At 47.6% G+C, this 27736-nt stretch overlaps 1 protein-coding gene across 1 annotated transcript; it reads right to left on the bottom strand.

Moving 5' to 3' along the window:
* Positions 15567-17371, bottom strand: LOC8065831 (protein FAR-RED IMPAIRED RESPONSE 1). Its single transcript, XM_021449323.1, has 4 exons — positions 17168-17371; positions 16949-17029; positions 15733-16848; positions 15567-15635 (listed from the first exon to the last, which is right to left on the bottom strand). The coding sequence occupies exons 1-4, from the start codon at positions 17369-17371 to the stop codon at positions 15567-15569; spliced, it is 1470 nt and encodes a 489-aa protein (XP_021304998.1).

The raw sequence follows: 27736 nt of genomic DNA, 5'->3' as shown, positions 1-27736 counted from the left end.
GTTGGCTTCTAAATTTATTCATTTGAACAAACGTTTGAATGATGTTGCTGATATGTCAAATAAGATGAGCCACCTAAAGAAACCTACCAATGACAATGTCAACATGCATCCTCCACCAGATCCAACAGGTTCAGCTGCTGTGTCCCCCAAAAAACCATCTAACCCATTAGAGAGTACAACACATGCAAGTACTTCTAGTGCAGCAATCGCACCGGAGGAGAGTACAAAAGTTCCATTTCCTTCCCCTCCACCAATTGCACCGGATGTGAGTAGAAAAGGTCTAGTTCCTTCATCTCCACCAATCCCACCAGCAGATAGCACTAAATATGCAGTTCCTTCCCCTCCACTGATCTTACCAGATGAGAGTAGTAAAGGTCCAATTCCTTCCCCTCTAGCAATCCCACCAAAGGATATCACAAAAGATCCAGTTCCTTGCAAGCCATCAAGCCCTTCCGCTTCATATATAGATCCGTATATAGATGATATCCCTTCATTTGACTTATTCCAACCTGAGGACCCAGAGTACAAAGATGTCTGTGGAGAAAGATCAAGAAGCCCTACGCCTACCGGTAAACACTCCTAATCTGTATATGTGTTCAAATGTGGCTTATTTTTTCCTTTTTTCAATACCCATTGCAATAACTTTCCTAATCTGTTTCATTTGTACCATCTCATGTGTTGCAGTATATCTGTCTACATGTTTCAGTATTTATATTTTCTAAATACTGCAACCTTGATTTCATATTGTTTCATTAGTACTGGCTTATGTGTTGCAACAACCATTCATATATGTTTCAGTGATACTAGCAAATGTGTTGCAGTATATCTGTCTATATGTTTTATTTGTTATATTTTCTAAATACTGCAGCCTTGATTTTATATTGTTTCATTAGTACTGGCTTATGTGTTGCAACAACTATTCATATATGTTTCAGTGATACTAGCATATGTGTTGCAGTATATCTGTCTATATGTTTTATTAGTTATATTTTCTAAAAACTGCAGCCTTGATTTCATATTGTTTCATTAGTACTGGCTTATGTGTTGCATCAATCATTCATATAGGTTTCACTGGTACTACCACATGTGTTGCAGTATCTATCTATATATGTTTTAGTACACTTGTTTCCATATACTTTATCCCATACTTTTTGTGTCCAGCATACACAACCATTGATGCTTCCAAGGACAATCAACCAGGCTCAAGCACAATTGATAAAAGGAATAGAAAGAAGAGGAAAAGAATTGATGTTTGTGGGGGTATAAACCCCTATACCCTTACGGCTAGACTTAGGCCAGGAGGTTTGGCCCATTACGAGACGAGTTCAAGGCTTGACCCGACAGCTTGGAGTTTCGCGCAAGGAGACAAGATGTGGAGATCAAGCAGGATTCTAGTCGGTTAGAATAGGAATTGATATCGAACTATCTATGGCAATTGTAACCGACTAGGATTAGTTTCCAGATCTGTAACCCTGCCCTCCGGACTATATAAGGAGGGGCAAGGGACCCCCCTAGGACACATTATTCTCTCAATCCAATACAATCAGACGCAGGACGTAGGTATTACGCCAACTCGGCGGCCGAACCTGGATAAAAAGCTTGTCCGTGTCTTGCGTCACCATCGAGTTCGTAGTTTGCGCACCGTCTACCGATAAACTACTACCGTGGGTATACCCCAAGGTAGACTGCCGACCAGCTTTCGTCGACAGTGGTGCGCCAGGTAGGCGGTGTGCGTGCAACTTCTCCGGCGAACAAGATGGTCACGATCCCAGCTTCCGCGGCCGTGCCTGAAGGCCTCACGTTCACCGTCGGCCAGATCACGTGGACGACGCGCAGCGGCGGCCTCACGACCACGGTTTCGAAAGAAACTCAGATCCAATCTGAGAACACGTCGTCTCCGACCACTCGCGTGGCGGAACCGAGCGCCCGACCATCGCTCCCGCTCTACAAGGGAAAGAAGATCGACTGCTCGGACCTTCTCCAAGCGCTCGATCACGCTGATTCCAAGCTACTTGAAGCCTCCCAACTAGTGGACGGAATCCTGCGTCAGCCTGATCAAGCTGCTCCAACGGATTTTTTCAAATCCCGTCGGCCAACTCGTGTCGTTACACACGAACGGCTGGGAACGTCTCTGACGATAATCTCAACTCCCTCAGGACGATCTGTCAAGCTCAAGAAGGGAGACTATCCTTGCGGCCTGAACAACTCGGCCTCTCTCTACTCGCGGCACATCCAATCCGTTTTCAGCAAAGCGGGTCGGTCGCCAAACAGGAACGGTCGTCACTACGTCAACATGGTGACAGTCCAAGAACTACGGGACGACCAGGCTTCCAGCACCAACTCGAGCACCGGTTCCGTCCCCACCGAAGTTATAAACACCGAAGACGAGGACTACGACCTGGATTTGCCTTCACACCCTCCGGGTTTCCCTCGTTTCCCGGTATTTCCCCCCGGCGAGGAGATATTGTTTTCAACGTCAGCGCCGACGAGCCGGTCGTTGATGGAGAAACAGATGAGCAGAGGCAACTCCGCGAGCAACGCAACGCCGATCGCGCCCGACGACGCGCAGACGAGCAACAACAAGTTCCACCGCATAATCTTAACGACGCTTTTGACATGGTTGGGGATCAGCCAGTCTACAAGACGCCAAGCGCCAACGTGGTTGTCGCCATGGCCAATCTAGATCGGCTCCCTGATACCCCTGAGTGCCAGGGAGTCCGGACCAGCATCCGAGCACACCTGATCGCCGCAATGGGACAGACAGCCACTCTGCTCAAGAGAGTCCAGGACGTCTCTTACACGGAAGCCGCCTCCGACCAGACTAATCGTAGCCGGACCTCACCGCCTCCCAGCAGGCGTCACCGCAGCCGCTCTCCCGACAACCGTCGAAAAGATTCACGGCATGACGATGGTGGTCGGGACACTGACGGTCACCACGAGCAGAACCGCAGACGCGGTCAAGAAGTAAACCAGCACAGGGATCTCCGGCACAACATCCCTCCCAAAGATGCCCGGGACCGCATCAACAGGCGAGCCACAGAGAGAGCAGTCCACGAAAACCTGTGCCGTATCGAGTACGATGCAACGCACAGCCCCCCGGGCCTAAGACAGTTCTCCTCACACCTCCGCCAGGTCGTGTGGCCCCGCAATTTTAAGCTCGAAAAACTTAAGAAATACGACGGCAAGGAAAATCCAGAGAACTGGATCACTCTCTATGAAATCGTCGTCCGATCAGCAGCGGGAGATGAGCACGTCATGGCCAATTACTTCCCCGTAGTCCTCGACCAGGCTGGTCATCAGTGGCTTCTTGGCTTGCCCGAGGACTCCTTCGACTCTTGGGAAGAGCTACGCTAGGCTTTTATCGACAACTTCATCGCCACATGCGAGCAGCCTGGAAACAAGTATGACCTCGAAAGGATAAGGGACAGGAAGAACGAACCTCTGCGCGATTACATCCGACGATTCTCGGATATGCGCCTTAAGATCCCGAAGATTTCCCACGACGAGGCCATCTCTGCCTTCATCAAGGGCCTGCGCTTCCATGAAGCGCTGAGGAACAAGCTGTTGCGTAAACGGCCAACAACGGTGGCGGAACTCCTCGCCACAGCCAAAAATTACGCCGATGCCGACGACGCAGAAAAACTAATCCGAGACGATGCGAGAGGTCCCGACCAGCCTCCCCGACGAGATGACAGTCGTGGTCGCTACGACAACAGGAACCACCGCTGCTCCGACAACCGCGATTACAGAGAAGGTTGGGATCGGCGGCGCAACAACCGCGACGATGTCAGAGGAAAGCGCCCCCGCGACTACGACCACGAAGTAAATACGGTCAAGCGTCCCAACGGGCGGCGGGACTACCAAGAAGACTACAACAAAACGTTGAAGGGACCATGCCAATTACATCCATATACGCCATTCTAATAACATCAAGAAAGCTGAAGCACTACTTCGACGGCCACCGAGTCTTGGTAACCACCAGTTTCCCTCTCGGGGACATTCTGCGCAATAAAGACGCCAACGGCAGAATCGTGAAATGGGCGATGGAATTATGCCCATTTTCCCTGGAGTTCCAGAGCCGCACCACAGTCAAGTCTCAGGCCCTGGTCGATTTCATTGCTGAATGGACGGATCTCAACGAGCCTCCCGTTCCCGATGTCTCCGACCACTGGTCAATGTTCTTTGACGGATCCTTGAACATCAACGGTGCCGGCGCTGGGATACTGTTCGTATCGCCTAACAAGGACAAACTGCGTTACGTTCTTAGGATCCTTTTTCCGGCGTCAAACAATGTCGCCGAATACGAAGCATGCCTGCACGGCATAAGGCTCGCCGTCGAGCTGGGTGTCAAACGCCTCTACGTTTACGGCGACTCTGCCTTGGTTATCAACCAGCTCAACAAGGAGTGGGACGCAACCCACGAGAAGATGGATCTCTACTGCAAAGAAATTCGCAAATGGGAAACCAACTTCTACGGCATAGAGTACATCCACGTGGTCCGGGATAAGAACCAGGCAGCAGATGCGTTGTCGAAGTTAGGGTCATCCCGGGCCCAGATCCCGCGGGGTATTTTCGTCCAGGACATCCACGAGCCAAGCGTAGGCTCCACCCTGGTCGAAAAGCAACCCACCGAGGCAATGCTCATAGACGATGCCACTCCGACAACCGGTGGTCGTGACTGGCGTACCCCGTTCATCAAGTATATATCGGACGGGACAGGCTTTCAGGACAAAACAGAGAACGAGCGCCTCATTCGACGATCAAAGAACTACATCCTGGTCGACGGTAAACTCATGCGAAAAAACGCAAGCTCTGAAGTACTGCTCAAGTGCATAACCCAAGATGATGGTATCAAGCTCCTAGAAGACATACATGCTGGATCCTGCGGCAATCACGCCGCATCCAGAACATTGGTCGGAAAAGCCTTCCGTGCAGGTTTTTATTGGCCAACCGCGGTCAACGACGCAGAAAAACTGGTTCGACACTGCGAGGGATGTCAGTTCTTCGCTAAGAGGACCCACGTACCTGCTCACGAAATTCAAACCATCCCGTCGTCCTGGCCCTTTGCTTGCTGGGGGCTTGACATGATCGGGCCATTTAAACCAGCTCCCGGCAACTTCAAGTTTGTTTTCGTGTTAATCGACAAGTTCTCCAAGTGGATCGAATACATGCCTTTGGTCAAGGCAACCTCCGAGAAGGCTGTGGAGTTCCTCAATCAAATCATACACAGATTCGGCGTCCCGAACAGCGTAATCACCGACCTGGGTACTCAGTTCACTGGCACCACACTTTGGGACTTCTGCGATGACAGGGGCATAGTCATAAAATATGTGTCAGTGGCTCATCCACGGGCCAATGGTCAAGTCGAACGCGCAAACGGAATGATCATTGACGCCCTAAAGAAAAGGCTGTACACCGAGAACGATAGAGCACCCGGTCGATGGATGAAGGAGTTACCGGCAGTGGTCTGGGGCCTCCGAACTCAGACCAGTCGGAACACAGGAGTGTCTCCCTACTTCATGGTTTACGGCTCCGAGGCAGTCCTGCCGTCTGACATAACCTTCGGATCTCCCAGGATTGAACAATTTGACCAGGCGACAGCCGACAACGCCAGAGAACTCGAAATCAACTGCATGGAGGAAAAGCGTTTGAATTCTTGTCTCCGAACAGCAAAGTATCTCGCGACAATCAGGCGATATCACAACAGGAACGTCAAGGACCGTTCCTTCGTGGACGGCGATCTGGTACTTAGGTGGAGAACAAGCTATCCACTCCCTGGGAAGGACCTTTCGTGGTCGCCGAAGTCACACGACCCACATCCTACAGACTGGCATACCCAGACGGAACACGTGTGCCTAACTCTTGGCACATAGATAAACTGCGACGATTTTATCCATAAGTTCTAATAACTTTAGCTTGTAAATATCTTATAATTGTCAATAATAAAGTTTTCTATTTTTTGCCTATACTTTGTTGGACGCAGAACTCGGCAAAACTTCTGCAACGGAAGCTCTTGGCGACTACAAAGTCAAATACAGTGACACGTCACTCAGATAATTACACAGCGCTCAAAATAACAGTCATGACAAAAGCAAACTTTATTACAAACTTTACACATAAGGTTTACAATAAATACCCTGACGGGCAGACGCTAGTCTATTCCTACAGACTACCCTATTGGCCTAACTGCTTGGGCTGATCACCCGCCTGGCCCTGCTGCCCGGACGAAGGGGTCGGGGCCACCGGCGCCTGGCTGGTCGAGACCGCAGGCGTCGACCGCCCATCTCCCGCAATGGATGTGCCTGACAGCTCCCTGGCCGACCTGTCTGAACCCGGCTGGTCTGGGGGAGTGGCCGTTCCGCACAGATTGATGTCGCCGATCACCGTCGACGACAAGTCCAGCAGACCACCCCGAAGATCGTCCGCCTCCTGTGGGCCGACCTCCTTGGGATACCCCTTCTCCAGCCTGGTCAGGTCGACCAGGGGGTAGTGGGCGCGCACCATGCTAAGGACATGCGCGCCAGCAAACTCCCCGGCGTCCTTTACGAATTGCTGGAGCCAGTCCCACGCCCGTTGCGCCTTCTCCACTGGAGTCAATTTCGGCACGCGGGGCTGGCTCTCCGGGAGCTCGGGACTGATCAGATCCAGAACCGGGGATACTCCTTTCCAGATCTTACAACAGTTAACCTTCCAGGAGTCCCGGTCCTTGACCAGCTCATCCAGGTGCTTCTTGGCGTTCACCTTGAGCACTGCGATTCAAGCAGGGCGTTATTTTCGACATATCAAAAAAAAAACAAAGGGATGACAAGCGGCAGATAACGAGGCGGCGCGCATTACCAGATAACTCCCGGTCCTTCCGACCCAATTCCTCTCCTGCTCGGCGCCCGGACTCCAGCGCACCGGCGAGCTCTTGGCTGAGCTGCTCTTTCTCCTGTCGGAGGTGCGCCACCTCCTTCTCCAAGCCTACGTGAATAATAACCTGGTAAGTAAAGCAGGCTACACAGCTATACAAAGCTGCTCGGAGCGCGTGACTAACCTTCTCGCTGCCGGTACTGGTCGGCCAAGCGACGAGTGAGCTCGAGATAACGCTCCTCCTGGGCGTTCATCTCGGCCACCTTCTCCCCGACCTTCGACCATAGCCGGTCCACCTCCGTGGTCAGGGCCTTGTTTTCAGCCACAATTCCTTCTATCTGGTCGAAGCACCTCTTCCGGTACTTCGCCGTTGTCATAACACCCTGCAAAAAGGTCACATGTCATCCCAGCAAAGATAACAACAAAACAAAAGGGGAAAAGAAGTCGATCGGGGCAGAGAGTCACTTACCTTGACCTCATCTACAAGACGTTTGGCTGCACGCTCCACCCTCGCAGCTTCCTCCGTCTCTGCAAGCTCTTCATGACCAATAAAGTGGTCCCCGCGTTGGCGCCACACGTAGACATGCTGGCGGCCATCACGGGGACGACCCTGGACCTCCTCCACGTCGTCGTTAGAGGCTACCCGGGGCTCCTCATTCGCCGCGATGTTCCCGGCTGCGGTCGAAGGCATTACGGGCCTCCGGCCTAGGCCAGGAGAGCTCGCGGGTGAAGAAGCCCCTGCTCGGGGCGGTGTCGGGCCCCTCCCTTCTTCGGCTGGAGTCAGGATTCGGTTGTCCTCCTGAGCAGCAGCGCTCGGGGGAGGGGTCCTCGAAGCCTCCTCGTTCCTCGGCGGAGTACTCGTCGCGGCACTCGCTGGGGCAGACTGCCCCTCTGTGCCTACAACAGCAGCCGCCGCCGTAGGCTGATCCATGGCCTGCGGCGCGGCGTCGGCGGCGGCAGGATCGGATGCCCCCTGGTCGGTGGCATGGTCGGGATTGACATCCGACGCCGCGCTAGAAGAACAAAGTACATCTTAAAAAAAACGCCAAAATACGTATGTCGAACACTTACAGGTCCGATCGACGGTGGGTCGCGGTGAACCTCCTCCTTGCCCGGCCGGTCGGCGCCTGCGCCCCCATCTCGACAACGCGCAGAGCAGGAGGGTCGCTGGCCACCCGATCAGTAGTGGCCGGCGCACTATCTGGGCGGCTCCAAGGTCGTCAAACTAGCGGCGGTGCGGCCTCCTCGTCGTCGTCGTCGTCAACGATTCGCACGAGCCAACGACGCTTCGGCGCTTGGCTGCTCTCCGCCGGCAACGTCGGTACCGGCAAAGGATCTGCCGCCAGTGGCCTTTTCCCCGCCACCCTCTCCTTGGTGGTCGGGACGGGGCGGGCCTGGTCCTCCTCACTGCTGGTGTACCGATCACACCGTGCAGCATCCTCTACCAGCGGATCCTCCCTTGCGGGATCCTCCATCCCAGGCGCCAGTGACACATACACTGTGCACCTGTCTACATCTCCGATCTACAAAAAGAAATATAAACAAGTCAGCATCCGACGATATAACGAATGCTAAGGAGTCAGTCAGTAAAGGACATTACCTTAGGGGCTGGTCGTCCCAGCTTGAAAGCTTGCACCCGATCGCTACCACGGATGAAGCCTCCGTCAGCAAAGTTGAACAATTCGTTCAACAACTGCTGCACCTCTTCCTTCTCCGGGACCTCAGGCCTCATCCTGGTCGGGTCCTGGCTCCCGGCGTACTCGTACGCCGAGTGCACCCTCTTCTGGCAGGGCATCACTCGGCGGCAAACAAAGTTGCCGACCACCCCTAGCCCGTCCAAGCGCGACCAGTCGATCAGCTTCATCAGGTCTGCTACTTGTCCGTCGAATTCAGGGCGGTCGGTCCAACTGACCCTCTTCTCGGGGATGTACCCCACGTCACAGAACGTGGAGCTTCCCGGCTCCTCCCTGACATAGAACCATTTCTTATACCACTCGGTAAGAGAGGTATTCCAAGGGCAGTTCAGGTACCGGTTTTTCATCCCGTCCCTGAGATTGAGGTATACTCCACCTGCAATCTTGGAGCCTCCAACTGCTCCCTTCTTCCTTAAGCAGAAAAGATAACGAAAGAGATCGAAGTGCGGCTCTATGCCAACATAGGCCTCGCACAAATGGATAAAAGTGGAGATGAGGAGAATTGAGTTCGGGTGCAGATTGCAAATCCCGATCTCATAATACAAAAGAAGACCTTGAAGAAAAGGGTGAACAGGAACCCCAAAGCCCCTCTTAACGAAATCTTCAAATACGACGATCTCACCGGCGCGGGGGTCGGGGTAGCTCTCTCCCTCCGGTGCCCTCCAGCCGCCGAGCTCCGGGCTGTGCAGAAGCCCCATATCGACGAGGTCACCAAGAGATTTGGTGGTGCTGCGGGACTTCTTCCACTCCTTGGCCATCAGTTCGGCCCTCTTCTTGGAGTCGCTCTTCGCCATTAGAGGTGAGAAAGTGGGCTTGAGTTAGGAAGATGCAGGTGATTGAAGGAGGTAAAAGTGAAAGGCTTGAAGGCAATGGCAGGGTAAGCAGTACAGGCGGAACTGTCGGGCTCTTATAACCCGCAGCTCCACCTATCCCACTTCCCGTATTCTCGGGAAGTGGGCGGGCCATGCGGCGGATGCGGCGTTTCGGTTTTCAATGATTATAGACAATTAATGCGGCGGAGTTTTCGTACCAATTGATGGTTTCCTTTTCTCAAACCATGCAAAGGGTGGCTGCACAGTTGCCAGGCGCAACTTTTCACGCATCCATCTGACACCCCGTCAGGAGGTCTCGTCACGTCAACTTTAACTCATAAGATTTGTTCAAAAACAAGAAGACAAATGTGGCAGAGAGTCAACAATCTGGGGACTGCACCGACCACCGAGCACTTGATGCTCGGGGACTGGTCGCCCAGTCTATCAGCTTGGAACTTCAGAGACTGCACCGACCACCGAGCACTTGATACTCGGGGACTGGTCGCCTAGTTTATCGACTTGGAACTTCAAGGACTGCCCCGACCACCAAGCACTTGATGCTCGGGGACTGGTCACCCAGTCTATCAGCTCGGAACTTCAAAATATCGCACCGACCACTGTGCGCTCGATGCTCGGGGACTGGTCGTACAGTATAGCAATGCAGAATTCTAAGGAGCGCACTTGGTGCTTGGGGACTGGTCGTCATACTATTGTACACCTGGGGACTGGTCGATTAGTCCATTTAATTGCCGACGAACTGGTAAATTTAGTTTTTTAGACCTTGCTACAAGGCTCATACTTCGCCTTCCAGCAAGCTCGGGGACTACATCGGTACGATGCATCTGGCGATGCATCTCAGTTACAGAATTTCTTTGAGGACTTTTCTTTTGACCCTAGCACCACGTGCCTACGTCACCTACTACCAGGCTCGGGGACTAAGTGGGCACACTTCACCTTGCGGTGAATATGCTTGCTTTTTTGAGAATAATACCTTACAAAAAAGTAAAGTGGGCACACTTCACCAGGAAAGATATCTTTTTTAATTTAGAGCACCATGCATTCTTCGAACAACCTGCTTCTTCGATGTCAATGTTGATCAACTGTCTTTTGAGTTGGTCAAAGTACCGTTGTAACTGTTTGGGCGATTTTCCTGCTTATTGAAGACGTCAAGCCTCACTGATCGAAGAAGCTCAAGACGGCGTGCTACATCACAATACATGGTGCTCGGGGACTAGCTGTGGGGGTATAAACCCCTATACCCTTACGGCTAGACTTAGGCCAGGAGGTTTGGCCCATTACGAGACGAGTTCAAGGCTTGACCCGACAGCTTGGAGTTTCGCGCAAGGAGACAAGATGTGGAGATCAAGCAGGATTCTAGTCGGTTAGAATAGGAATTGATATCGAACTATCTATGGCAATTGTAACCGACTAGGATTAGTTTCCAGATCTGTAACCCTGCCCTCCGGACTATATAAGGAGGGGCAAGGGACCCCCCTAGGACACATTATTCTCTCAATCCAATACAATCAGATGCAGGACGTAGGTATTACGCCAACTCGGCGGCCGAACCTGGATAAAAAGCTTGTCCGTGTCTTGCGTCACCATCGAGTTCGTAGTTTGCGCACCGTCTGCCATAAACTACTACCGTGGGTATACCCCAAGGTAGACTGCCGACCAGCTTTCGTCGACAATGTCGGGCTTGGGCCGAAGCAAACAAGACCGAAGAGTGATGATGCTGATATCAAAGAAATTTGGAACAACTTTTTAGCTAAAAGAGCCTTTGATCAGGGATTCAAGTTAGAGGGTGAATGCCAACCGTGAGTTTACCCACTCCCCACTCCTCCTATCTTCGATCAGGGATACAACTTTGAATTGTCCTACACTTTGTGTGCTGTTTAATGTGCTACCCATATTTTGTTGCACCAGGCTTGTTTACTTCTTGTGAATGTAGTATGCATGTGTTGAAACTAGCTATTTTTTTGTTTCTATACTTCATTCATACTTGTTGAAACAAGCTTCTTTTGTTGTAGCACTTCGCTCATCTTTCTTGTAGTAAGTTTTGATTATATCTCCTTTCCTTTTTCTACAAGGCCATCTTTCATTGAGATTGATCACTTTCACATTACGTACGATGAGTTCTATGATTCCTTCAAGGCAAGGGGATTGGTTGGTAACAATGTAATGGCTTTGTGGAGTTATGAGTTCAATCTTGACCAGCTTCAAATGCTTAAAGAGAATAAAACAAGAGATATTAAATTTGCTTTCCCCCAGTTGGCCACGGTAATGATACAATACCTGTGACTTTCTATTTCTAAATGAATTCTTCGAACTCATCTTTTATTTAGCTTTTTTCATTTCTTATTTTTCCAACCTTTTTTTTTGTGTGTGTGCTGCACAGTCATTCTTGAGTGTGGATCCAGCTTCTTTCAGTAATGATGGGACTCTCAAGAAAATTTACACCAAGATAAATGAAACATGGACTATCGCCAAGATGGATCTGGTACGTGAGGTGTATATACATTGTTTCGTTCCAATGAGAAAGGCCATCAACGAAGCAAGATACACTCATTTCAAATGTTTCCATGCATGTTGCACAATGTGCATTCATATGTTGCACTGTACTTTTCCCAATGTTTCATTCTCTCCACTTTATATATTGCATTGTCATTTACTGCATGTGTCAATGACTGAAAGCTGTATGCAGATGTTCTTTCCGATAATTTTTCAAGACCACTGGGTGCTTCTTTGTGTTAGTATGTTCATGAAGCAAATTGCCTTCTTTGACTCTCTAAGCGCCTCTAAGGAGAGCTCATGTTTGAAGTGTGCCCAGAACTTGGTAAGGATCGGTGGATTCCTTACTGTTCATTCTGCTTTTGTTAAAATAGATCTCGATTTCATGTTGCATCATTCATTCTTTAGATGTTGAAGTAGCTCTTGATTCTGGGTTGCATTTGTATTCCTGAATTGTTTCATTTATTTTCAGATTCAGAATTTTGCAGACACCACACTGAAACATGGGGTACTCAGAACTGATGTGTCTCGTTTTGAGTGGATCTACCCCGAGGGATATCCTAAACAAAAGAATGTGTATGTTGCACTTTTAGCATGTCCTTCCTAGTTATCATTGCCTAATGATTTGTATGTTCACATGTTTTATTTTCCTTTTTCTTTAAAAGGTATGACTACGGGATATTTACAATGGTTTATATGGATGCATGGGATGGCAAGAAGATTGTGGATCCATCACTTGTGAAAGTATGTGTTTTGATTCTAAAATATTCTTATTTTTATAACTCTTATTTTTTGTCTCTAAATATGCTTGCTCAGTCTTGCTTTGCTTTCTTTTTTTCATTATGTCTCTGCCTAGGATTCGGTGCTAGACTTCACGAAGCATGCTGCTGCACTACTCCTTCGATCAGAACACAATGTGGTTAAGCTAGATGAATTTGTGAAGATGTACAATGCCAGGAAGACCTGATGAAGTTGACACTATGTAGATAGGAGGTGTTAGGAGAGCGATGTGCCATGAAACATCATATTTCTTGTAATATGGAGTTGATTCATGATACGCTACGTTATCTATCGGTCCATGCTTGTTAATGTTTGTTCAGTGTTGCCGTAATTTGAGATGTAACAGAAGTTGATAACTGTTTCCTTGGAGAATTACAGATGTAACAGTGTTGAACCATTGTTGTTTCACTAGAGTAATTCAGATGTAACAATAGTGCTACTATGCTGTTGCAATAGAAGATTACAGATGTAACAGTGTTGAACCATTGCTGTTTCACTAGAGTAATTCAGATGTAACAATAGTACTACTATGCTGTTGAAATAGAAGATTACACATGTAACAGTGTTCAACCTTTGCTGTTTCAATAGAGTAATCCAGATGTAACAATAGTGCTACTTTGCTGTTGCAATAGAAGATTACAGATGTAACAGTGTTCAACCTTTGCTGTTTCACTAGAGTAATTCAGATGTAACAATAGTGCTACTATGCTATTGAAATAGAAGATTACAGATGTAACAGTGTTCAACCTTTGCTGTTTCACTAGAGTAATCAAGATGTAACAATAGTGCTACTTTGCTGTTGCAATAGAAGATTACAGATGTAACAGTGTTCAACCTTTCGAATGTACACAATAGATACAACTGTTTCATTAGGATATCTTCATATGTAACAGTATTGAAACTTTGCTGTTTTAGTAGAGTAACTCAGATGTAACATTAGTACTGCCCATTTGAAATGAGTGCCCTTGCTTCGTTGATGGCCTTTCTCATTGGAACGAAACAATGTATATACACCTCACGTACCAGATCCATCTTGGCGATAGTCCATGTTTCATTTATCTTGGTGTAAATTTTCTTGAGAGTCCCATCATTACTGAAAGAAGCTGGATCCACACTCAAGAATGACTGTGCAGCACACACACAAAAAAAAGGTTGGAAAAATAAGAAATGAAAAAAGCTAAATAAAAGATGAGTTCGAGGAATTCATTTAGAAATAGAAAGTCACATGTATTGTATCATTACCGTGGCCAACTGGGGGAAAGCAAATTTAATATCTCTTGTTTTATTCTCTTTAAGCATTTGAAGCTGGTCAAGATTGAACTCATAACTCCACAAAGCCATTACATTGTTACCAACCAATCCCCTTGCCTTGAAGGAATCATAGAACTCATCGTACGTAATGTGAAAGTGATCAATCTCAATGAAAGGTGGCCTTGTAGAAAAAGGAAAGGAGATATAATCAAAACTTACTACAAGAAAGATGAGCGAAGTGCTACACCAAAAGAAGCTTCAGTTCGTATATAAAACTAAATTGGTTTATAATTAATTTATAAATCAATGAGTGCCTCATATATACACTTATTTTTGCTCAAGAAATATAAATCTATAGCTTTAACTCGGTGTCCCTTAGGTGCATTGCTGCCGATAAGAACTTGCACGTCTCCACACCGTGGCCTTCTTCGTGGCATACCAAGCACACCGACTCTTTGGCTTTGTCTTTCTTAGCCTTGGACTTGTTCTTCTTTATTGCTTTTTCTTTCACTTGTTGTACAATGGTCTTCTTACGGTCAACCTTGTTCCTAGGCCTCCCTTGTGGATCTTTTGCTGGAGGGTTCTTGAACTTTGTTTGTTTCACCCCTCTCTCCACCTCCTTTGCACCCTCAACTACATTTGGGGGATCATTTTGTCTTGAAATGAATGCTTTTGTGGTTTCCTTCACCTTTTTCCTCAAATGATCGATCCCTTGTGAACCCACCATGTACTCTTCTGGACCCACACAAGCATCAGCAGCCAGCTATGTCATTTTCCTACACAATGCATTGTACCTCAGCTTATTTGTCACTGGAACACCAAACACTGGTTCAGGACCTGACAAATGTTGAGGAACTTTCAGCGTAGCTTCTTCAGACCACCTGTGCAGCAGATACTTTTGTGGTACATGTTGCACATCAAGTGTAGTAAAGACTTTCAGGATGTCAGGACATAGGAGACCATCTTGGTCAAACATGTTGCAAGAGCAAGTGTATGTTTCAGACCCCTGATTCGCAGAAACATTGTATGTTTTCAATGTCACCTCACCTTCCTTGTATACTCGTTTCAACACCTACAACATAAGTACAAAATAGGGGTACCATCAATTTACAAAGTCACCCAGAATTATTGTTTCAATGGACTCTAGGTTCTGTTTCACTAGTAACGAATAGCATGTTTCAGTATTTTGTAAAACAGCACATCTATGTATGCTGCAACAGAAATGTGCAGTCTGTATGTGTGCTGCAACACCTTACCTGCACTGTCATTTGGCTTCCCTCTTTAGCAATCGAATCTATAGTTAATGCCGTGGAATCACGCAGCAACTCTTGAAACTTGAAGAAAATACTTCTAGTGTAGAACTTAGATACTTGCTTCTCAATTTGAGACCTCCCCCATAGCGGTGGATATGTCGTTTCACCTTTTGCTGCTTCTCGATACTCCTTCTCAATCCTTGTTTCCATTATGTACTCATATTGGGTAAGGAACTGCAACACTGAGTCCTGTGGGTGCACCATTGTCTTGAATAATGCATTCATACTCTCAAATCTCCCTGTTGTGCTTGTGAAGGGAAAGAAGCATTTCTTGAAATATGCAGGTGCCCACATAGACTTGGTTGAAGACATGTTCTGAAAATGATCATTGCTATGCATATCATACTTCACCCCTATGTTATGCCACAACGTCTCAAACTCCTCTGGAGACTCGATGAAGTTGATGCAATAGTCAAACTCATCTGCAAATTCTAGGTTGTTTCTAATTAACCAACCAAACTTGAGAGCTTTGCTGACCACATGAAACTTGCAGCACCTATGTGTTGTAGAAGGGAATACCTGTGCTATTGCAGCTTTCATGGCCCTATCCTGGTCAGTCATGATGTTGGTTGGTGCTATTCCACCCATTGCATCCTTGAGCGTTTGAAGCACCCACACAAATGTTTCAGTAGTCTCATCCGGAAGCAGAGCACAACCTAGTAGGATGCTTTGGGCATGATTGTTGATCCCAACAATTGGTGCAAAGGGCATGTTGTACCGGTTAGTGCAGAACGTCGTGTCAAAGAATATGCAATCCCTGAAGCACTTGTACAACTCCCTTGATCTGCCATCAACCCAAAACAACCCCCTTACAGCATTCTCAGCATCTAGCTTGATAGCATAGAAGAAGCTAGGGCTCTCGGCTTGCAACTTCTGAATATACTCTAGGACAGCATCCATGTCTCTGTACCGTAGTCCTGCCCTCAAGTGTGTCCTCATATTGGAGACATCCTTACTGTTGAAGGTTAGGTTTCCCACGCCTCCATGGAAGTCTCCTAGCACTGCCATGATTTGCATGGTGGATATGTTTCGATGGTGCAGTGTCTTCAATAGCTCATAATCTGCCCATGATATTCGTCTGTGCGACCGCAGCTGCATTACCCTGCCCTTTATCTTCACCAAAGGATGTGTATGCTCTGCTTGAAACACCACAACCCTCCACCTTCCGTTACGTAGACCCATAGCCATATGTGCCTTACAATCTGCCTTCTTTAACGTGCTTCGTTTCCTTGTTGCAGTGGTCATTACCGCTATTGCACTCTTCTTCTTGGATGTAGCTGCTGCCGATGATGATGCATTACTCGATGCACTTTCTTCCTTTTCACCAGGTGTAATCCTTGCATGCGAACATTCAAACTCCTTCCTTATCAATTGTTTAGTCACACGACTACTTCTTGATGAGCCTATCCTGATACTGAATCCCATCTTGAATGCATAAGCGTTGTACACCCTCCTTGCTTCATCTATTGTATCAAACTCCATCCCTTCAAATGGAACAATTGGTTTGGAGCTAACAACGTCATGTTCTTCTTCATACACCAACTCGTCATCAGTTATCTCCACATCAACACCCTCAAACGGCTGAACTGCTGCCCCGTTAGAAAGACTCTGATCAAGAATAGGGTCAATGGAACCCTATGTTACAAATACATTGTCAGATTACACACGCAGTCAACAACAGATAATTATTTTGAAGGAAATAAACAATTTTAGTTAGAGTTTCCCAGAAACATACTTCTGAAACATAGGCAGCCCTGTTAGCGCTTGAAGTTGCAACAATCTGGTGATGTCCACTAACAGAATCGTCATCAACCTCCTGCACGTTTCAAAGTGTCATCATAGAACACACAGCAGAAAACACAGACAACCAAAATTCTTGTTGCAGTGGACTCTGGTAAATATTTGAGTACTATTGTAACACAAGTTTCAGTAGCAAAACAGAGGATCTAATTACATGCTGATTGGGTTGATTTGAAGAAGAAGGGTTCGTCTCCACCATCTCCTTGCCCCTGGTGATTGCAACAGGCACTCCGTCCCTTGAGCCCCGGTTTGAGCCCTCCTTGCGCCCGTCTACCCATAGATCTGTCTCACGGCCCTCAACAATCGCCGGGGGACGGCAGCCCGTGGGGATCTCGGCGTTGGCCAGTAGATGAGACATGAAGCGGTCGAAGGCGACGGGGAATGGGGTGTGCCAGCGCGGGGAGGACCTCTGTGGAGGGGAACACGGAGGAGGGGAACGGCGGGAGGATGGGCGGCGTGGCGAGACGGGCGGCGCGGCAGGATGGCTGCGCGGGGCCACGCGGACGGCGGCGCGGCGGGATGGCTGCGCGGGGCCGCACGCGAGCGCGCCGTGAGTCGGGGCCGCACGCGAGTCTATCCGGATTGGTTGGGAACGGTATGGTCGGGTGTTAGGTGCGTCCGGACACACACCTACGAGCCGGACGTCCGGGCGCTAGGTGAACCGAAAAGGAAAAGACCACGTAGATTAAAAGAGCATGAGACTGTATTTTCTCCAACGTAGGCTATCACGGTTGTACAGACGACGTTAGTGTTGTCAGCTGTGTCCAGAAGCGTAAATCAGAGTGAGTTAGTGACTTTTCTCTTGTTGGTTAACCTCCAACGCGCTCTCCGCTGGGTGCTCTGTCTTTTCGTCAGGTGAAGCACTCGGCTCCTCTGTAGGCTAACATAACACACTGCAGAGCAGCACTTCGACTCGACGTGGCCTTCAAATGCGGACGTGGAGTCTGGAGCCACCAGCCACCTTGGCGCGTTGGGGCTGGCCTTACCTGCATCTATCCTCGACCCGTTTACGTGTTCAGAATTTTTTTTGACTGAAACGTGTTCAGAATTTGGAACCGTAGGGCATCCTTGCTGCTCCTACTTCGCGAAAATGGCTAGATTATGCCTGAAGAGGCAGGCACAAAATAAAGGAGGTCGCCTACATCAGTTTGCCGCGAATAGGGCCTTGTTTAGTTCCAAAAAATTCTACAAAATGGATACTATAACATTTTCGTTTGTATTTGATAAATATTATTCAATCATGGACTACCTAGGCTCAAAAGATTCGTCTCGCAAATTACAGATAAACTGTGCAATTAGTTATTATTTTTATCTATATTTAATGCTTTATGCATACGCCATAAGATTCGATGTGACGGAAAAATTGAAATTTTTTTGTAATTTTTTTTAAGAACTAAACAAGGCCTGGGTGAGGTACAGTAGCCGTATAGGTAGCGGTAGGGTTCATCACAGGTCATCACGCCGCGCACATGCCCGCCAAACCGTGCAAAGACTGAGAAAGATCAAAGACGGGTTGCCCAACATTTTTCCAGTTCCATGAATCGACTGCCCTTTGCCATGAAGGTTGCAGCAGGATGGTATGGTTGACGCGACACGGAAGACCACCGGCGGCCACCCACTCGGGTCATCTTATTGGCTCACTCGACCCCTAGAGATATGCGAAGGCGACGGCGGCCAACCACGGGCCGTCTACTCTTGCCACGCACTGCCACTGATGGATTCTTCATCAACATGACTCATGAACCCGAGAGATATACGAAGGCGATTGCCGCCTGGAAGCCGGAGTGAATGGGTTAGGGAAGTCGGCGCTGTAGTGTCGCCTTATAACTGCCGAGAACGGCTTGTAATAACGAACATGCATGTCTGTTAACTGAAATCAGAATTTTGTGCTCGCCGGCGCGCAGCTGCGACTGCGAGCCACCGCCACCGTGTTCGTCATCGCGCGGCGTCAAAAATGGAGTGCCCAAGCCCAAAGCCTTCCGTCGTTCCCGCGCTGATCCTCCTCGTCCTCATGATGGCCGCGGAACCACGGATCGCGCTGAAGCTGGAGCCGACAGGCACGAGCAGCAACATCCCGCCTCTCCTCGACTGCGCTCCGGCCCCCGCGGGTGCGGCGCGCTCTAACAACCTCGGCGCGTTCCGTGGCAACGTCCTGGCGCTCCTCGGCGCGCTTCCGGCGGCCGCCGCGGCCGCGCCCACGGGCCTCGTCGCCGCCGCGCAGTCCGGCGGCGCCGTCGGCGACGACGACGACCGCGCGTTCTGCTTCAGCTTCGGCGTGCGTCGTCGCAGCTCGGTCCCTGCGACAACTGCCTGGAATGCCTGTCCACCGCCGCCCAGGACGTCGCCGACGGATGCCACGGACGCCGCGGGGCTGTCTGGCGTGCCGGCTGCTTCCTCTCGTACGCGGACACCAACGCGTCCACGGCCCGCGAAGACGTGTTTCGCGGCTGGTTCTACGACGACGACGACGACGACACGCCGACCGCGGCGCTGGGCAGCCAGTGCGTGGCCACCAGCACGGCGGCGGAGTGCTCGCGGTGCCTGAACGAGTCGGCGCAAGTGGTTCCAAAGCTCAAGGAAGGGAGGCAGCTGTCGTTGGTGCACGGCGACGCGGTGGTGGTCGTCGGCTACTCCTGCTACCTGCGCGTCCCGTTATTCCCTGCAACGACGCGGTGGGTGAGCTACGGTGAGCTCGCCAGTTCTCTCTGCCCCTTTATCCTCCATATCTTTTTCCTGTCCTTATTAGAAACTGGCATCAGTGTGTGATGACGATGGAGGGGTTTTTTTTTGTCTCTGCAGCCGTCTTTGACGTGGTGGTTTTTCACGGTCTGACAGGTGGGGCCACACTCGACGACCACCGACGTCAGGGCACTCTGTTGCCAGTCTGTCTCGGACGGGAGAAGTATAAAGCCAGGAAGCAACAGAAGAGAAGGCAACGAATCGGTAACCGACTAGTAGGCTAGAGTAGCAAGTTCTAGCGATGAACTAGCGATTCGTCGCTCCTGTAATCATACATTGTCGGTTAATCAATAAAGCTCATCCGATTCGCCCCAAATTTCCCTTTCCACCATTCCTGTTCGTTACAATTGGTATCCAGAGCCTCTGGTGGGAGGAAAATTTTTTCCCACTGGTGTGTTCGTCGATCTGGCGCCGAAGCGGAAGCCCACGAAGTTCCAGTTGGAGATGACGACTTCGATCGACGACTTGAAGAAGACGATGGAGACCATGGCGACGCAGCTCGCCGGGATTCAGGACATGGCGAGCCAGTTTGCTGGTTTCCAGAAGATGATGACCACGACTCTCGATAAGCTCAACGACTTGGAGGCGTGGAAGACAGTCGCCGAGACGTCGATGGGCGCGATGATGCAGAAATCTACAGAGGCCGCGGCGAGGCTGCAGCAACTGGAGACGCGTCCTCCACCGCCGCCGCCACCGCCACCGCCACCGCCGTCGGTATTTCCGCCACCGCCTCTATACTTACCGCATCGACAGGAGGCGCTGCTGCATCAACCGCACGCGGGTGATCCACATCACGCGGGCGCATCCATCCACCTGGGTGTGTCCGCTCAACCGGGTGTGGTGGTTCAAACGAGCGCTCCGCATCCTCACGAGAGGGCCCAGGCGGCGTTCGATCTGAACGCCCTACCTGCGCTGTCGGCGTCGAGCGCTCAATCGCCCCACGGGCACGGCGCGCACGGCGAGGGAATCCCCGGATTGCCCTCGTCGTACATCCATCAGGGTATGGTCCCTCCCAGAACAACTCTTCAATTACAGCCTCCTGATTCCGATTTCGCGAATTTGCCACATTCTTCTCATGCTCCTAAAATGGAGTTTCCCAAATTTGATGGGACCAATCCTCGGTTGTGGCGTGATCAGTGTGTTTTGTTTTTTGAGGTGTATGGAACTCCACCTGCCATGAAGACTCGATTTGCCATCTTGAACTTCAAAGGGGCGGCTGCATCTTGGCTGCAGATGGTGGAGAGGCGAGGACGTATCACGGATTGGGCAAAGCTCTGAGAATTGGTGTTTCTGAAATACGACAAGGACCAGTACCAGCACCAGTTGCGGCAGTTGGAGTTGTTGAAACAGACCACATCAGTTGCAGAGTACCATTCTGAGTTCGAGAAGCTTGCTCATGGAATTCTGTTGTACAACCCAGCTTATGATGATACATACTTTGTCACACGATTTTTGGCCGGGCTCAGAGAAGAGATCAGAGCACCCATTGCTTTGCATAGGCCACGTGATGTGGATACAGCCAGTGCTTTAGCTCTATTGCAAGAGGAGGAGCTCAATTCTACAAAGCAAAGGTCTATGAGTCGTGCATCGACAAAAGGAGTCGACAGGAATCTGACTGACAAGGCTGGGGGGTCTGGCAGTGATAGAAGGGTGCAGAAATCTGATTCAGAGGATAAATTGGCAACACTGAAGCAATATCGCCGAAAGAATGGGTTGTGCTTCAAGTGTGGAGGAAAATGGAGTACTACTCATTCTTGCCCAGAACAGATCCCACTTCATGTTCTGGAAGAGTTGTGGGATGCTTTGGAGCTGTCTGAGTGGGATGATGCAGTGGAGGTGCAGTCTGATGTGTCTTTCACTAAGGATACAGTTTGTGCATTGCAACCTCCTGAAACTTCCCAGAACAGTAGGAAACAAACCTTGAAGTTGTTGGCCAAGATTGGTAAACATCAGCTTCTGATTTTGGTGGATTCTGGCAGTGTGGGTACTTTTGTCAGTGAGGCATTAGTTCAGTCGTTGGGTCTGCAAACTAAAGAATGTCCAGCTGCAACCTTCAAAGCTGCCGATGGAGGTCGGTTACCTTGTTCCACTAGAGTGCCCAAATTACAGTGGTGTGTACAAGGCTACAACTTCACATCAGAAGCAAGAGTGTTGAATCTCCAGTGCTATGATATGATTCTGGGTGAAGATTGGTTGGAAGCAGTCAGCCCGGTATGGGTGGACTACAAGACCAAAGAGATGAGAATTACCTTCAATGGCAAGAGAGTGGCCTTGAAAGGTATAATAGACCAAGTGGACCGGTGTCCTGAGATTGGTGCAAAAAAGTTGAACAATCTTGTTCAAAAAAATGGAGTGGTGTGTTGCTTACAAATGTGTGAGAAGCAGGAAGAAATGTTGTTAACTGATTTCTGCACCAACCTCTCTTCTATTCAGGCAACTGAGACTGTCAGCCTACCAAATCAGATTCAGGAGTTACTGCGGGTGTATGATCAGTTATTCAGAGATCCCACACAATTGCCTCCCTCAAGACAAGCTAATCACAAAATTAAGTTGTTGCCTGGAGCACAACCGGTTAGAATTCGCCCATATCATTACTCTCCTATTCAGAAAAATGAGATTGACAGACAGGTGCAGCAGATGTTGCAAACTGGGGTAGTGAGGCCAAGCACTAGTGATTTTGCTTCCCCAGTGTTACTGGTCAGGAAGAAAGATGGATCCTGGCGGTTCTGTGTAGACTATCGGCATTTAAATGCAATTACCACAAAGCATAAGCATCCTATGCCAGTTGTGGATGAGTTGTTGGATGAGATCAGTGGAGCAAAGTATTTCACCAAACTGGATTTCAGTGCAGGATATCATCAAATCAGGATGGCTGAAGGGGATGAGTACAAAACTGCATTTAGAACTCATCAAGGGTTATATGAGTTTCTGGTGATGCCATTTGGACTGACAAATGCACCAGCCACATTTCAAAGTTTGATGAATACTCTGTTTGCTCCATTGTTGAGAAAAGGTGTGCTGATCTTTATGGATGATATATTAGTTTATAGTAGAACATTGCAGGAACATGTGAAACTCTTAGCTGAGGTGTTTGACATACTAGAAAAAAACCAGTTTTTGCTCAAGCGTTCCAAGTGTGTTTTTGCCCAACCATCTGTAGAATATCTGGGTCATGTAGTTTCGGCTGAAGGAGTTGCTACTGATCCCTCAAAGATTCAGGCAGTGGTCAATTGGCCAACCCCAACAAATGTGAAACAGCTCAGAGGATTCTTGGGACTCACTGGATATTACAGGAAGTTTATCCAGCACTATGGTATGATAACTAGACCCTTGACAGAGTTGCTTAAAAAGGGTTGTGTGTTTCAATGGCACTCTCAAGCACAAGATGCCTTTCAGTTGCTCAAACAAACTATGGTTCAAGCTCCTGTTCTGGCTGTTCCCAATTTTGAAAAACACTTTGTGTTGGAAACAGATGCAACTGATTGTGGCATTGGAGCAGTTTTAATGCAAGATGGCCATCCTATAGCATATTTGAGTAAGCATCTGAGTCCTAGGAATCAGACTTTGTCAGTATATGAAAAGGAGTGTCTGGCTATTTTGTTGGCTGTTGATAAGTGGAGACCATATCTGCAACATAGTAAGTTCACAATCAGAACTGATCATAAGAGTCTATTGCACCTGACTGAGCAAAGGGTTACCTCCAAGATTCAGCACAAAGCCTTAGTGAAACTTATGGATCTTGATTATCAAATCCAATACAAGAAGGGCATTAATAATGCAGCTGCGGATGCTTTGTCAAGGTATGAGGGCCAAAATGAGATTGTTTCAGTTTCTGAATGTCTGCCTACTTGGGTTCAAAACTTGAGACAAGGATATGAGGATTTCCCTGAGGATAAGTTGTTGTTGCAAGAGTTGGTAGTGGCTGGACACAATGATCGAGGATATGTACTTTCAGATGGCCTCATTAGATTTTAGGGCAGAATCTGGGTGGGTCACAATACTTTGGCTCAGCAACATGTGTTGCAAGCCCTCCATGCAAGTGGTATTGGTGGTCATTCAGGCATTACAGCTACTTATAACAGAATTAAAGCTTTGTTTGCATGGCCCCATATGAAAAAGTCTGTGCAGCAATTTGTGCAACAATGTGAAATCTGTCAACAAGCAAAGGTAGAACATACAAAATTGTCTGGGTTGTTGCAACCTTTGCCAGTACCTAATCAGGCTTGGGAAATCATTAGTCTGGATTTTGTGGAAGGGTTACCCACCTCGGGCAGGTATAATGCAGTTCTGGTTGTTGTTGATAAGTTCTCAAAGTATGGTCATTTCATTCCATTACATCATCCATACACTGCTCTTCAAATTGCCAAGCTATTTTTGGACAACATTTATAAGTTGCATGGACTGCCTAAGGCAATTATATCAGACAGAGATCCCATTTTCACCAGCACCCTTTGGAAGGAGTTGTTTAGATTAACAGATACACAACTGTTGATGAGCTCAGCTTACCACCCCCAAACTGATGGACAGACTGAGCGTCTCAATCAGTGTCTGGAAGGGTTCTTGCGATGTACTGTGCATTCTTGTCCAAGCAAGTGGAGTAAGTGGTTACCAGTTGCTGAATTCTGGTACAACACTTCTTATCATTCAGCTCTCGGTGCATCTCCATTTCAGATTCTGTATGGACATAGCCCACGGCATTTGGGAATTTCGGCTATGAATTTGGATACAATACCAGATTTGGATCAGTGGCTGAAGAGTAGGGAACTCCTGACCAAAGTCGTTCAGCAACAACTCCACAGAGCACAACAACGAATGAAATCTCAAGCTGATAAGAATAGATTGGAAAGAGAGTTCCAGCCTGGGGATATGGTTTATATGAAACTTCAGCCTTATGTGCAGTCTTCGGTTGCAGCAAGGACCAACAAGAAACTCTCATTTCGTTTTTATGGACCTTACAAGGTTTTGGAACGAGTTGGACCAGTGGCATACAAACTGCAATTGCCATCAAGCAGTAGAATTCATCCTGTGCTGCATGTTTCTCAACTCAAGAAGCATGTGCCAAAGGAAGTTTCAGTTTCTTCTGATTTGACTTCAGTCATTTCTGATCCTCTGTTGGTGCAACAGCCTGAGCAGATTCTGAACACCAGGGTCATCAAACGGGGAGCCCAACAGGTAAAGCAAGTGTTGGTGAAATGGAGTTCCATGCCAACAGAAATGGCAACTTGGGAAGATGAAGCTGATGTGCCGCGGGAACAAGTTCAGAACTAACAGCCTGAGGACAGTCTGAATCTCAAGACCGGGGGAGTGTCACGGTCTGACAGGTGGGGCCACACTCGACGACCACCGACGTCCGGGCACTCTGTTGCCAGTCTGTCTCGGACGGGTGAAGTATAAAGCCAGGAAGCAACAGAAGAGAAAGCAGCGAATCGGTAACCGACTAGTAGGCTAGAGTAGCAAGTTCTAGCGATGAACTAGCGATTCGTCGCTCCTGTAATCATACATTGTCGGTTAATCAATAAAGCTCATCCGATTCGCCCCAAATTTCCCTTTCCACCATTCCTGTTCGTTACATGGTTGGGGTACTGTTCATCGAAATAGGCGGCCTACTGTTTTGCATCCGCATAGCCCGTCAGTTTAATCCAGCTGCATGAGGTGGAGGTGGCCGCTGCAAATCATGGAGGTTGCCAGTAATGGAATTCAAGTGCATGCAGTCGATCCTAGTACTAATTATCCTGTATATATTATCCTAGTGCTTGAGCCTGTTGTCTGCCAGAGGAAAACACAAGTGCTGAAAGCTCTGTGTCTCAACATTTCTTGTTCATCAACGTCAACAGTTTGCTGGTTCGATTTTTCCCTGCCCATGTTCTGATGTTCATGTGATTTTGATCTATCGGCGGAACTGGTAGCACCAAACATTAGTCACCACACATGTACACGATGCCTGCCCTGATGATGATCTTGTTCAGTGTTTTGTCTGTCCTATTTTCAACGCTGCACGCAGTGGGCAGGCAGAACCCGACGGCCGTGTAGAATCAACACACGAGTGTATCTTCATTGAACAGCTTAATTAGCTCTCATCTGGGCCGTCAGAGAACCATTAGAGCGCCAGTTTGTGAGGCAACCATGCACAGCCCAACTAATTTGTATTTTTTTAAAAACAACATTGAAAAATTTACAAAAACAAATTTTCAAACTTTTATCCAATTTTTCTACATAAAAAATAGTGCAATTAAAAATCCTAAATTTTGGTTCAAGCTTAAAAAAATCATAGAACTTTGTTCGCAAAAAAATCATAGAAATTTTGTTTTACCTTGAAAAGTTATGCAACTAGTTTTAGATTTTCTCTGAAATCATACTCTATCTTGTGGTGCCAAACTTTAACATGTTTGAATCTTGATAAACTTGTTTTGGTGCTTATTTTTCTAGTAGAAGCTCTTGTTACTTATTATAATTAGTTGATGTTAATCGTTCAACTAAGTACTTGTTTTAGCCTGTGTGGCTACATGCACCCCCTGTCACACAAAATTTCTATGAGTTACCGAAGGCTAAACAAAATTTAAGTATTTCTACTTGCATTGTCTTCCATATATAAATAGTCAGATAGCTTTTTAAAAAATATTTTTAGTGAATTTTTGGATATATATTTTTCTAAAAAAATTCTAGTTCGATTTAGAACTTTCAACGTTGTCCGATTTACCCCCTCTAATATGGAGTCACATGAGCAAAACCACCATCAAGACCACCTAATGTGCAAAAACAAATGGTTTTCAAACTTAAGGGATGTCACGGAACCGGTTTTATAGTTCGGGAAGGAAAATCGGACAACCACGATAGTTGAGGAAAGTAAATTGTACTTTTTCCCAAACATAGAGCCATGTCAAATTGTCGGGTGTGTTGTTGTCATGTTTTATACTTCCCCGGTCTCAAAAAAAAAACAAAATTTGGTTTTTGAGAAATCAAAACCTTTTTAAGTTTATTACTAGAAATATAGAGAATAGTATTAATATTTGTATCTTAAAATAAATTTATTATATATAAGATATTCCATTCTCAATCTAATAATATATGCTATACATCATAAATATTATTATATTTTTACACTTTTTTGTTAAACTTTAAAAGATTTAATCTTTAGGAAGCCAGATTTGTATTTATTTGGTATAGAGAGCGTATGTGCATTTTTTAAAAGGTATCATACGTGCATAACTAGCCCTTCGAAAAGGTGAAGCTCTACCCTATTCATGTTATGTCCTCAAGGTAGCCGGCGCACCTACACCGGATTTCTATGCACCCGCTAGAATCATATTTCGTACGGTGTCTATACGTTCACTACTATGATTTGTATTTTTTTTGAGAAATAGGAGAGGCTCAGGGAGCCTCTACTGGAATATATTAAAAGATAAACAAACAGAAGAGTTTACAAAGCATATTTACAAGAAAGAGAAAGGAAGCTCATGAAACAAAGAAGGAAACAAAAAAGATGAAGTCTATAACACAAGCTGTTCTAGCCATAATTCAATTTGGGGAAAATATCTTCTTTTGGCCCTCAGCAAGAGCAGGCCAAATGTATCCTTGAAGATTGATAGACATCTGAACAGGGAAGGGGGGATCTGTCTGAAGATCAAATCATTCCTAATTGACCAGATACTCCAGCATAAAATGATTACTATTTCCATAAAGAACTTAACATTCAGCTGCTGCCTGATTTCTTCAAAGATAAGATTCTGACTGCTAACCTCATCAATCACCACCCCCAGCCTCTTCCAGCAAGCTTTTGCAAAATCACATTCCAGGAAGAGATGAACCACTGATTCCTCCACAAGTTCATGACAGAGAACACAAGCATAAGAGGGCAAAAACATTCCTTTTCTTCTGAGGAGGTTCCTGGTACTTATATTAATCTGTCTTGAAGGAGAAGCCAAAAGAAGACTTTATGATTGTGTTGACATGAAGATTTCCAACTCCATTTGAAAACTGGTGGAGA

The sequence above is a fragment of the Sorghum bicolor genome, chromosome 1 (assembly GCF_000003195.3).
Source record: "Sorghum bicolor cultivar BTx623 chromosome 1, Sorghum_bicolor_NCBIv3, whole genome shotgun sequence".
NCBI classification, from domain to species: Eukaryota; Viridiplantae; Streptophyta; class Magnoliopsida; order Poales; family Poaceae; genus Sorghum; species Sorghum bicolor.
The sequence above is the reverse complement of the archived record's forward strand: the minus strand, read 5'-3'. Positions and strand labels throughout refer to the sequence as shown.

Excerpts from the sequence above, each read along its gene's own strand:
- LOC8065831 (XM_021449323.1), bottom strand. The coding sequence starts at position 17,371 with ATGTCTCATCTACTGGCCAACGCCGAGATCCCCACGGGCTGCCGTCCC. Across the intron at positions 16,849-16,948 it reads GGGCTGCCTATGTTTCAGAA|GGTTCCATTGACCCTATTCT; the intron begins GTATGTTTCTGG and ends TTTGTAACATAG. Across the intron at positions 15,636-15,732 it reads TGAAAGCTGCAATAGCACAG|ATGAGTTTGACTATTGCATC; the intron begins GTATTCCCTTCT and ends TAGAATTTGCAG.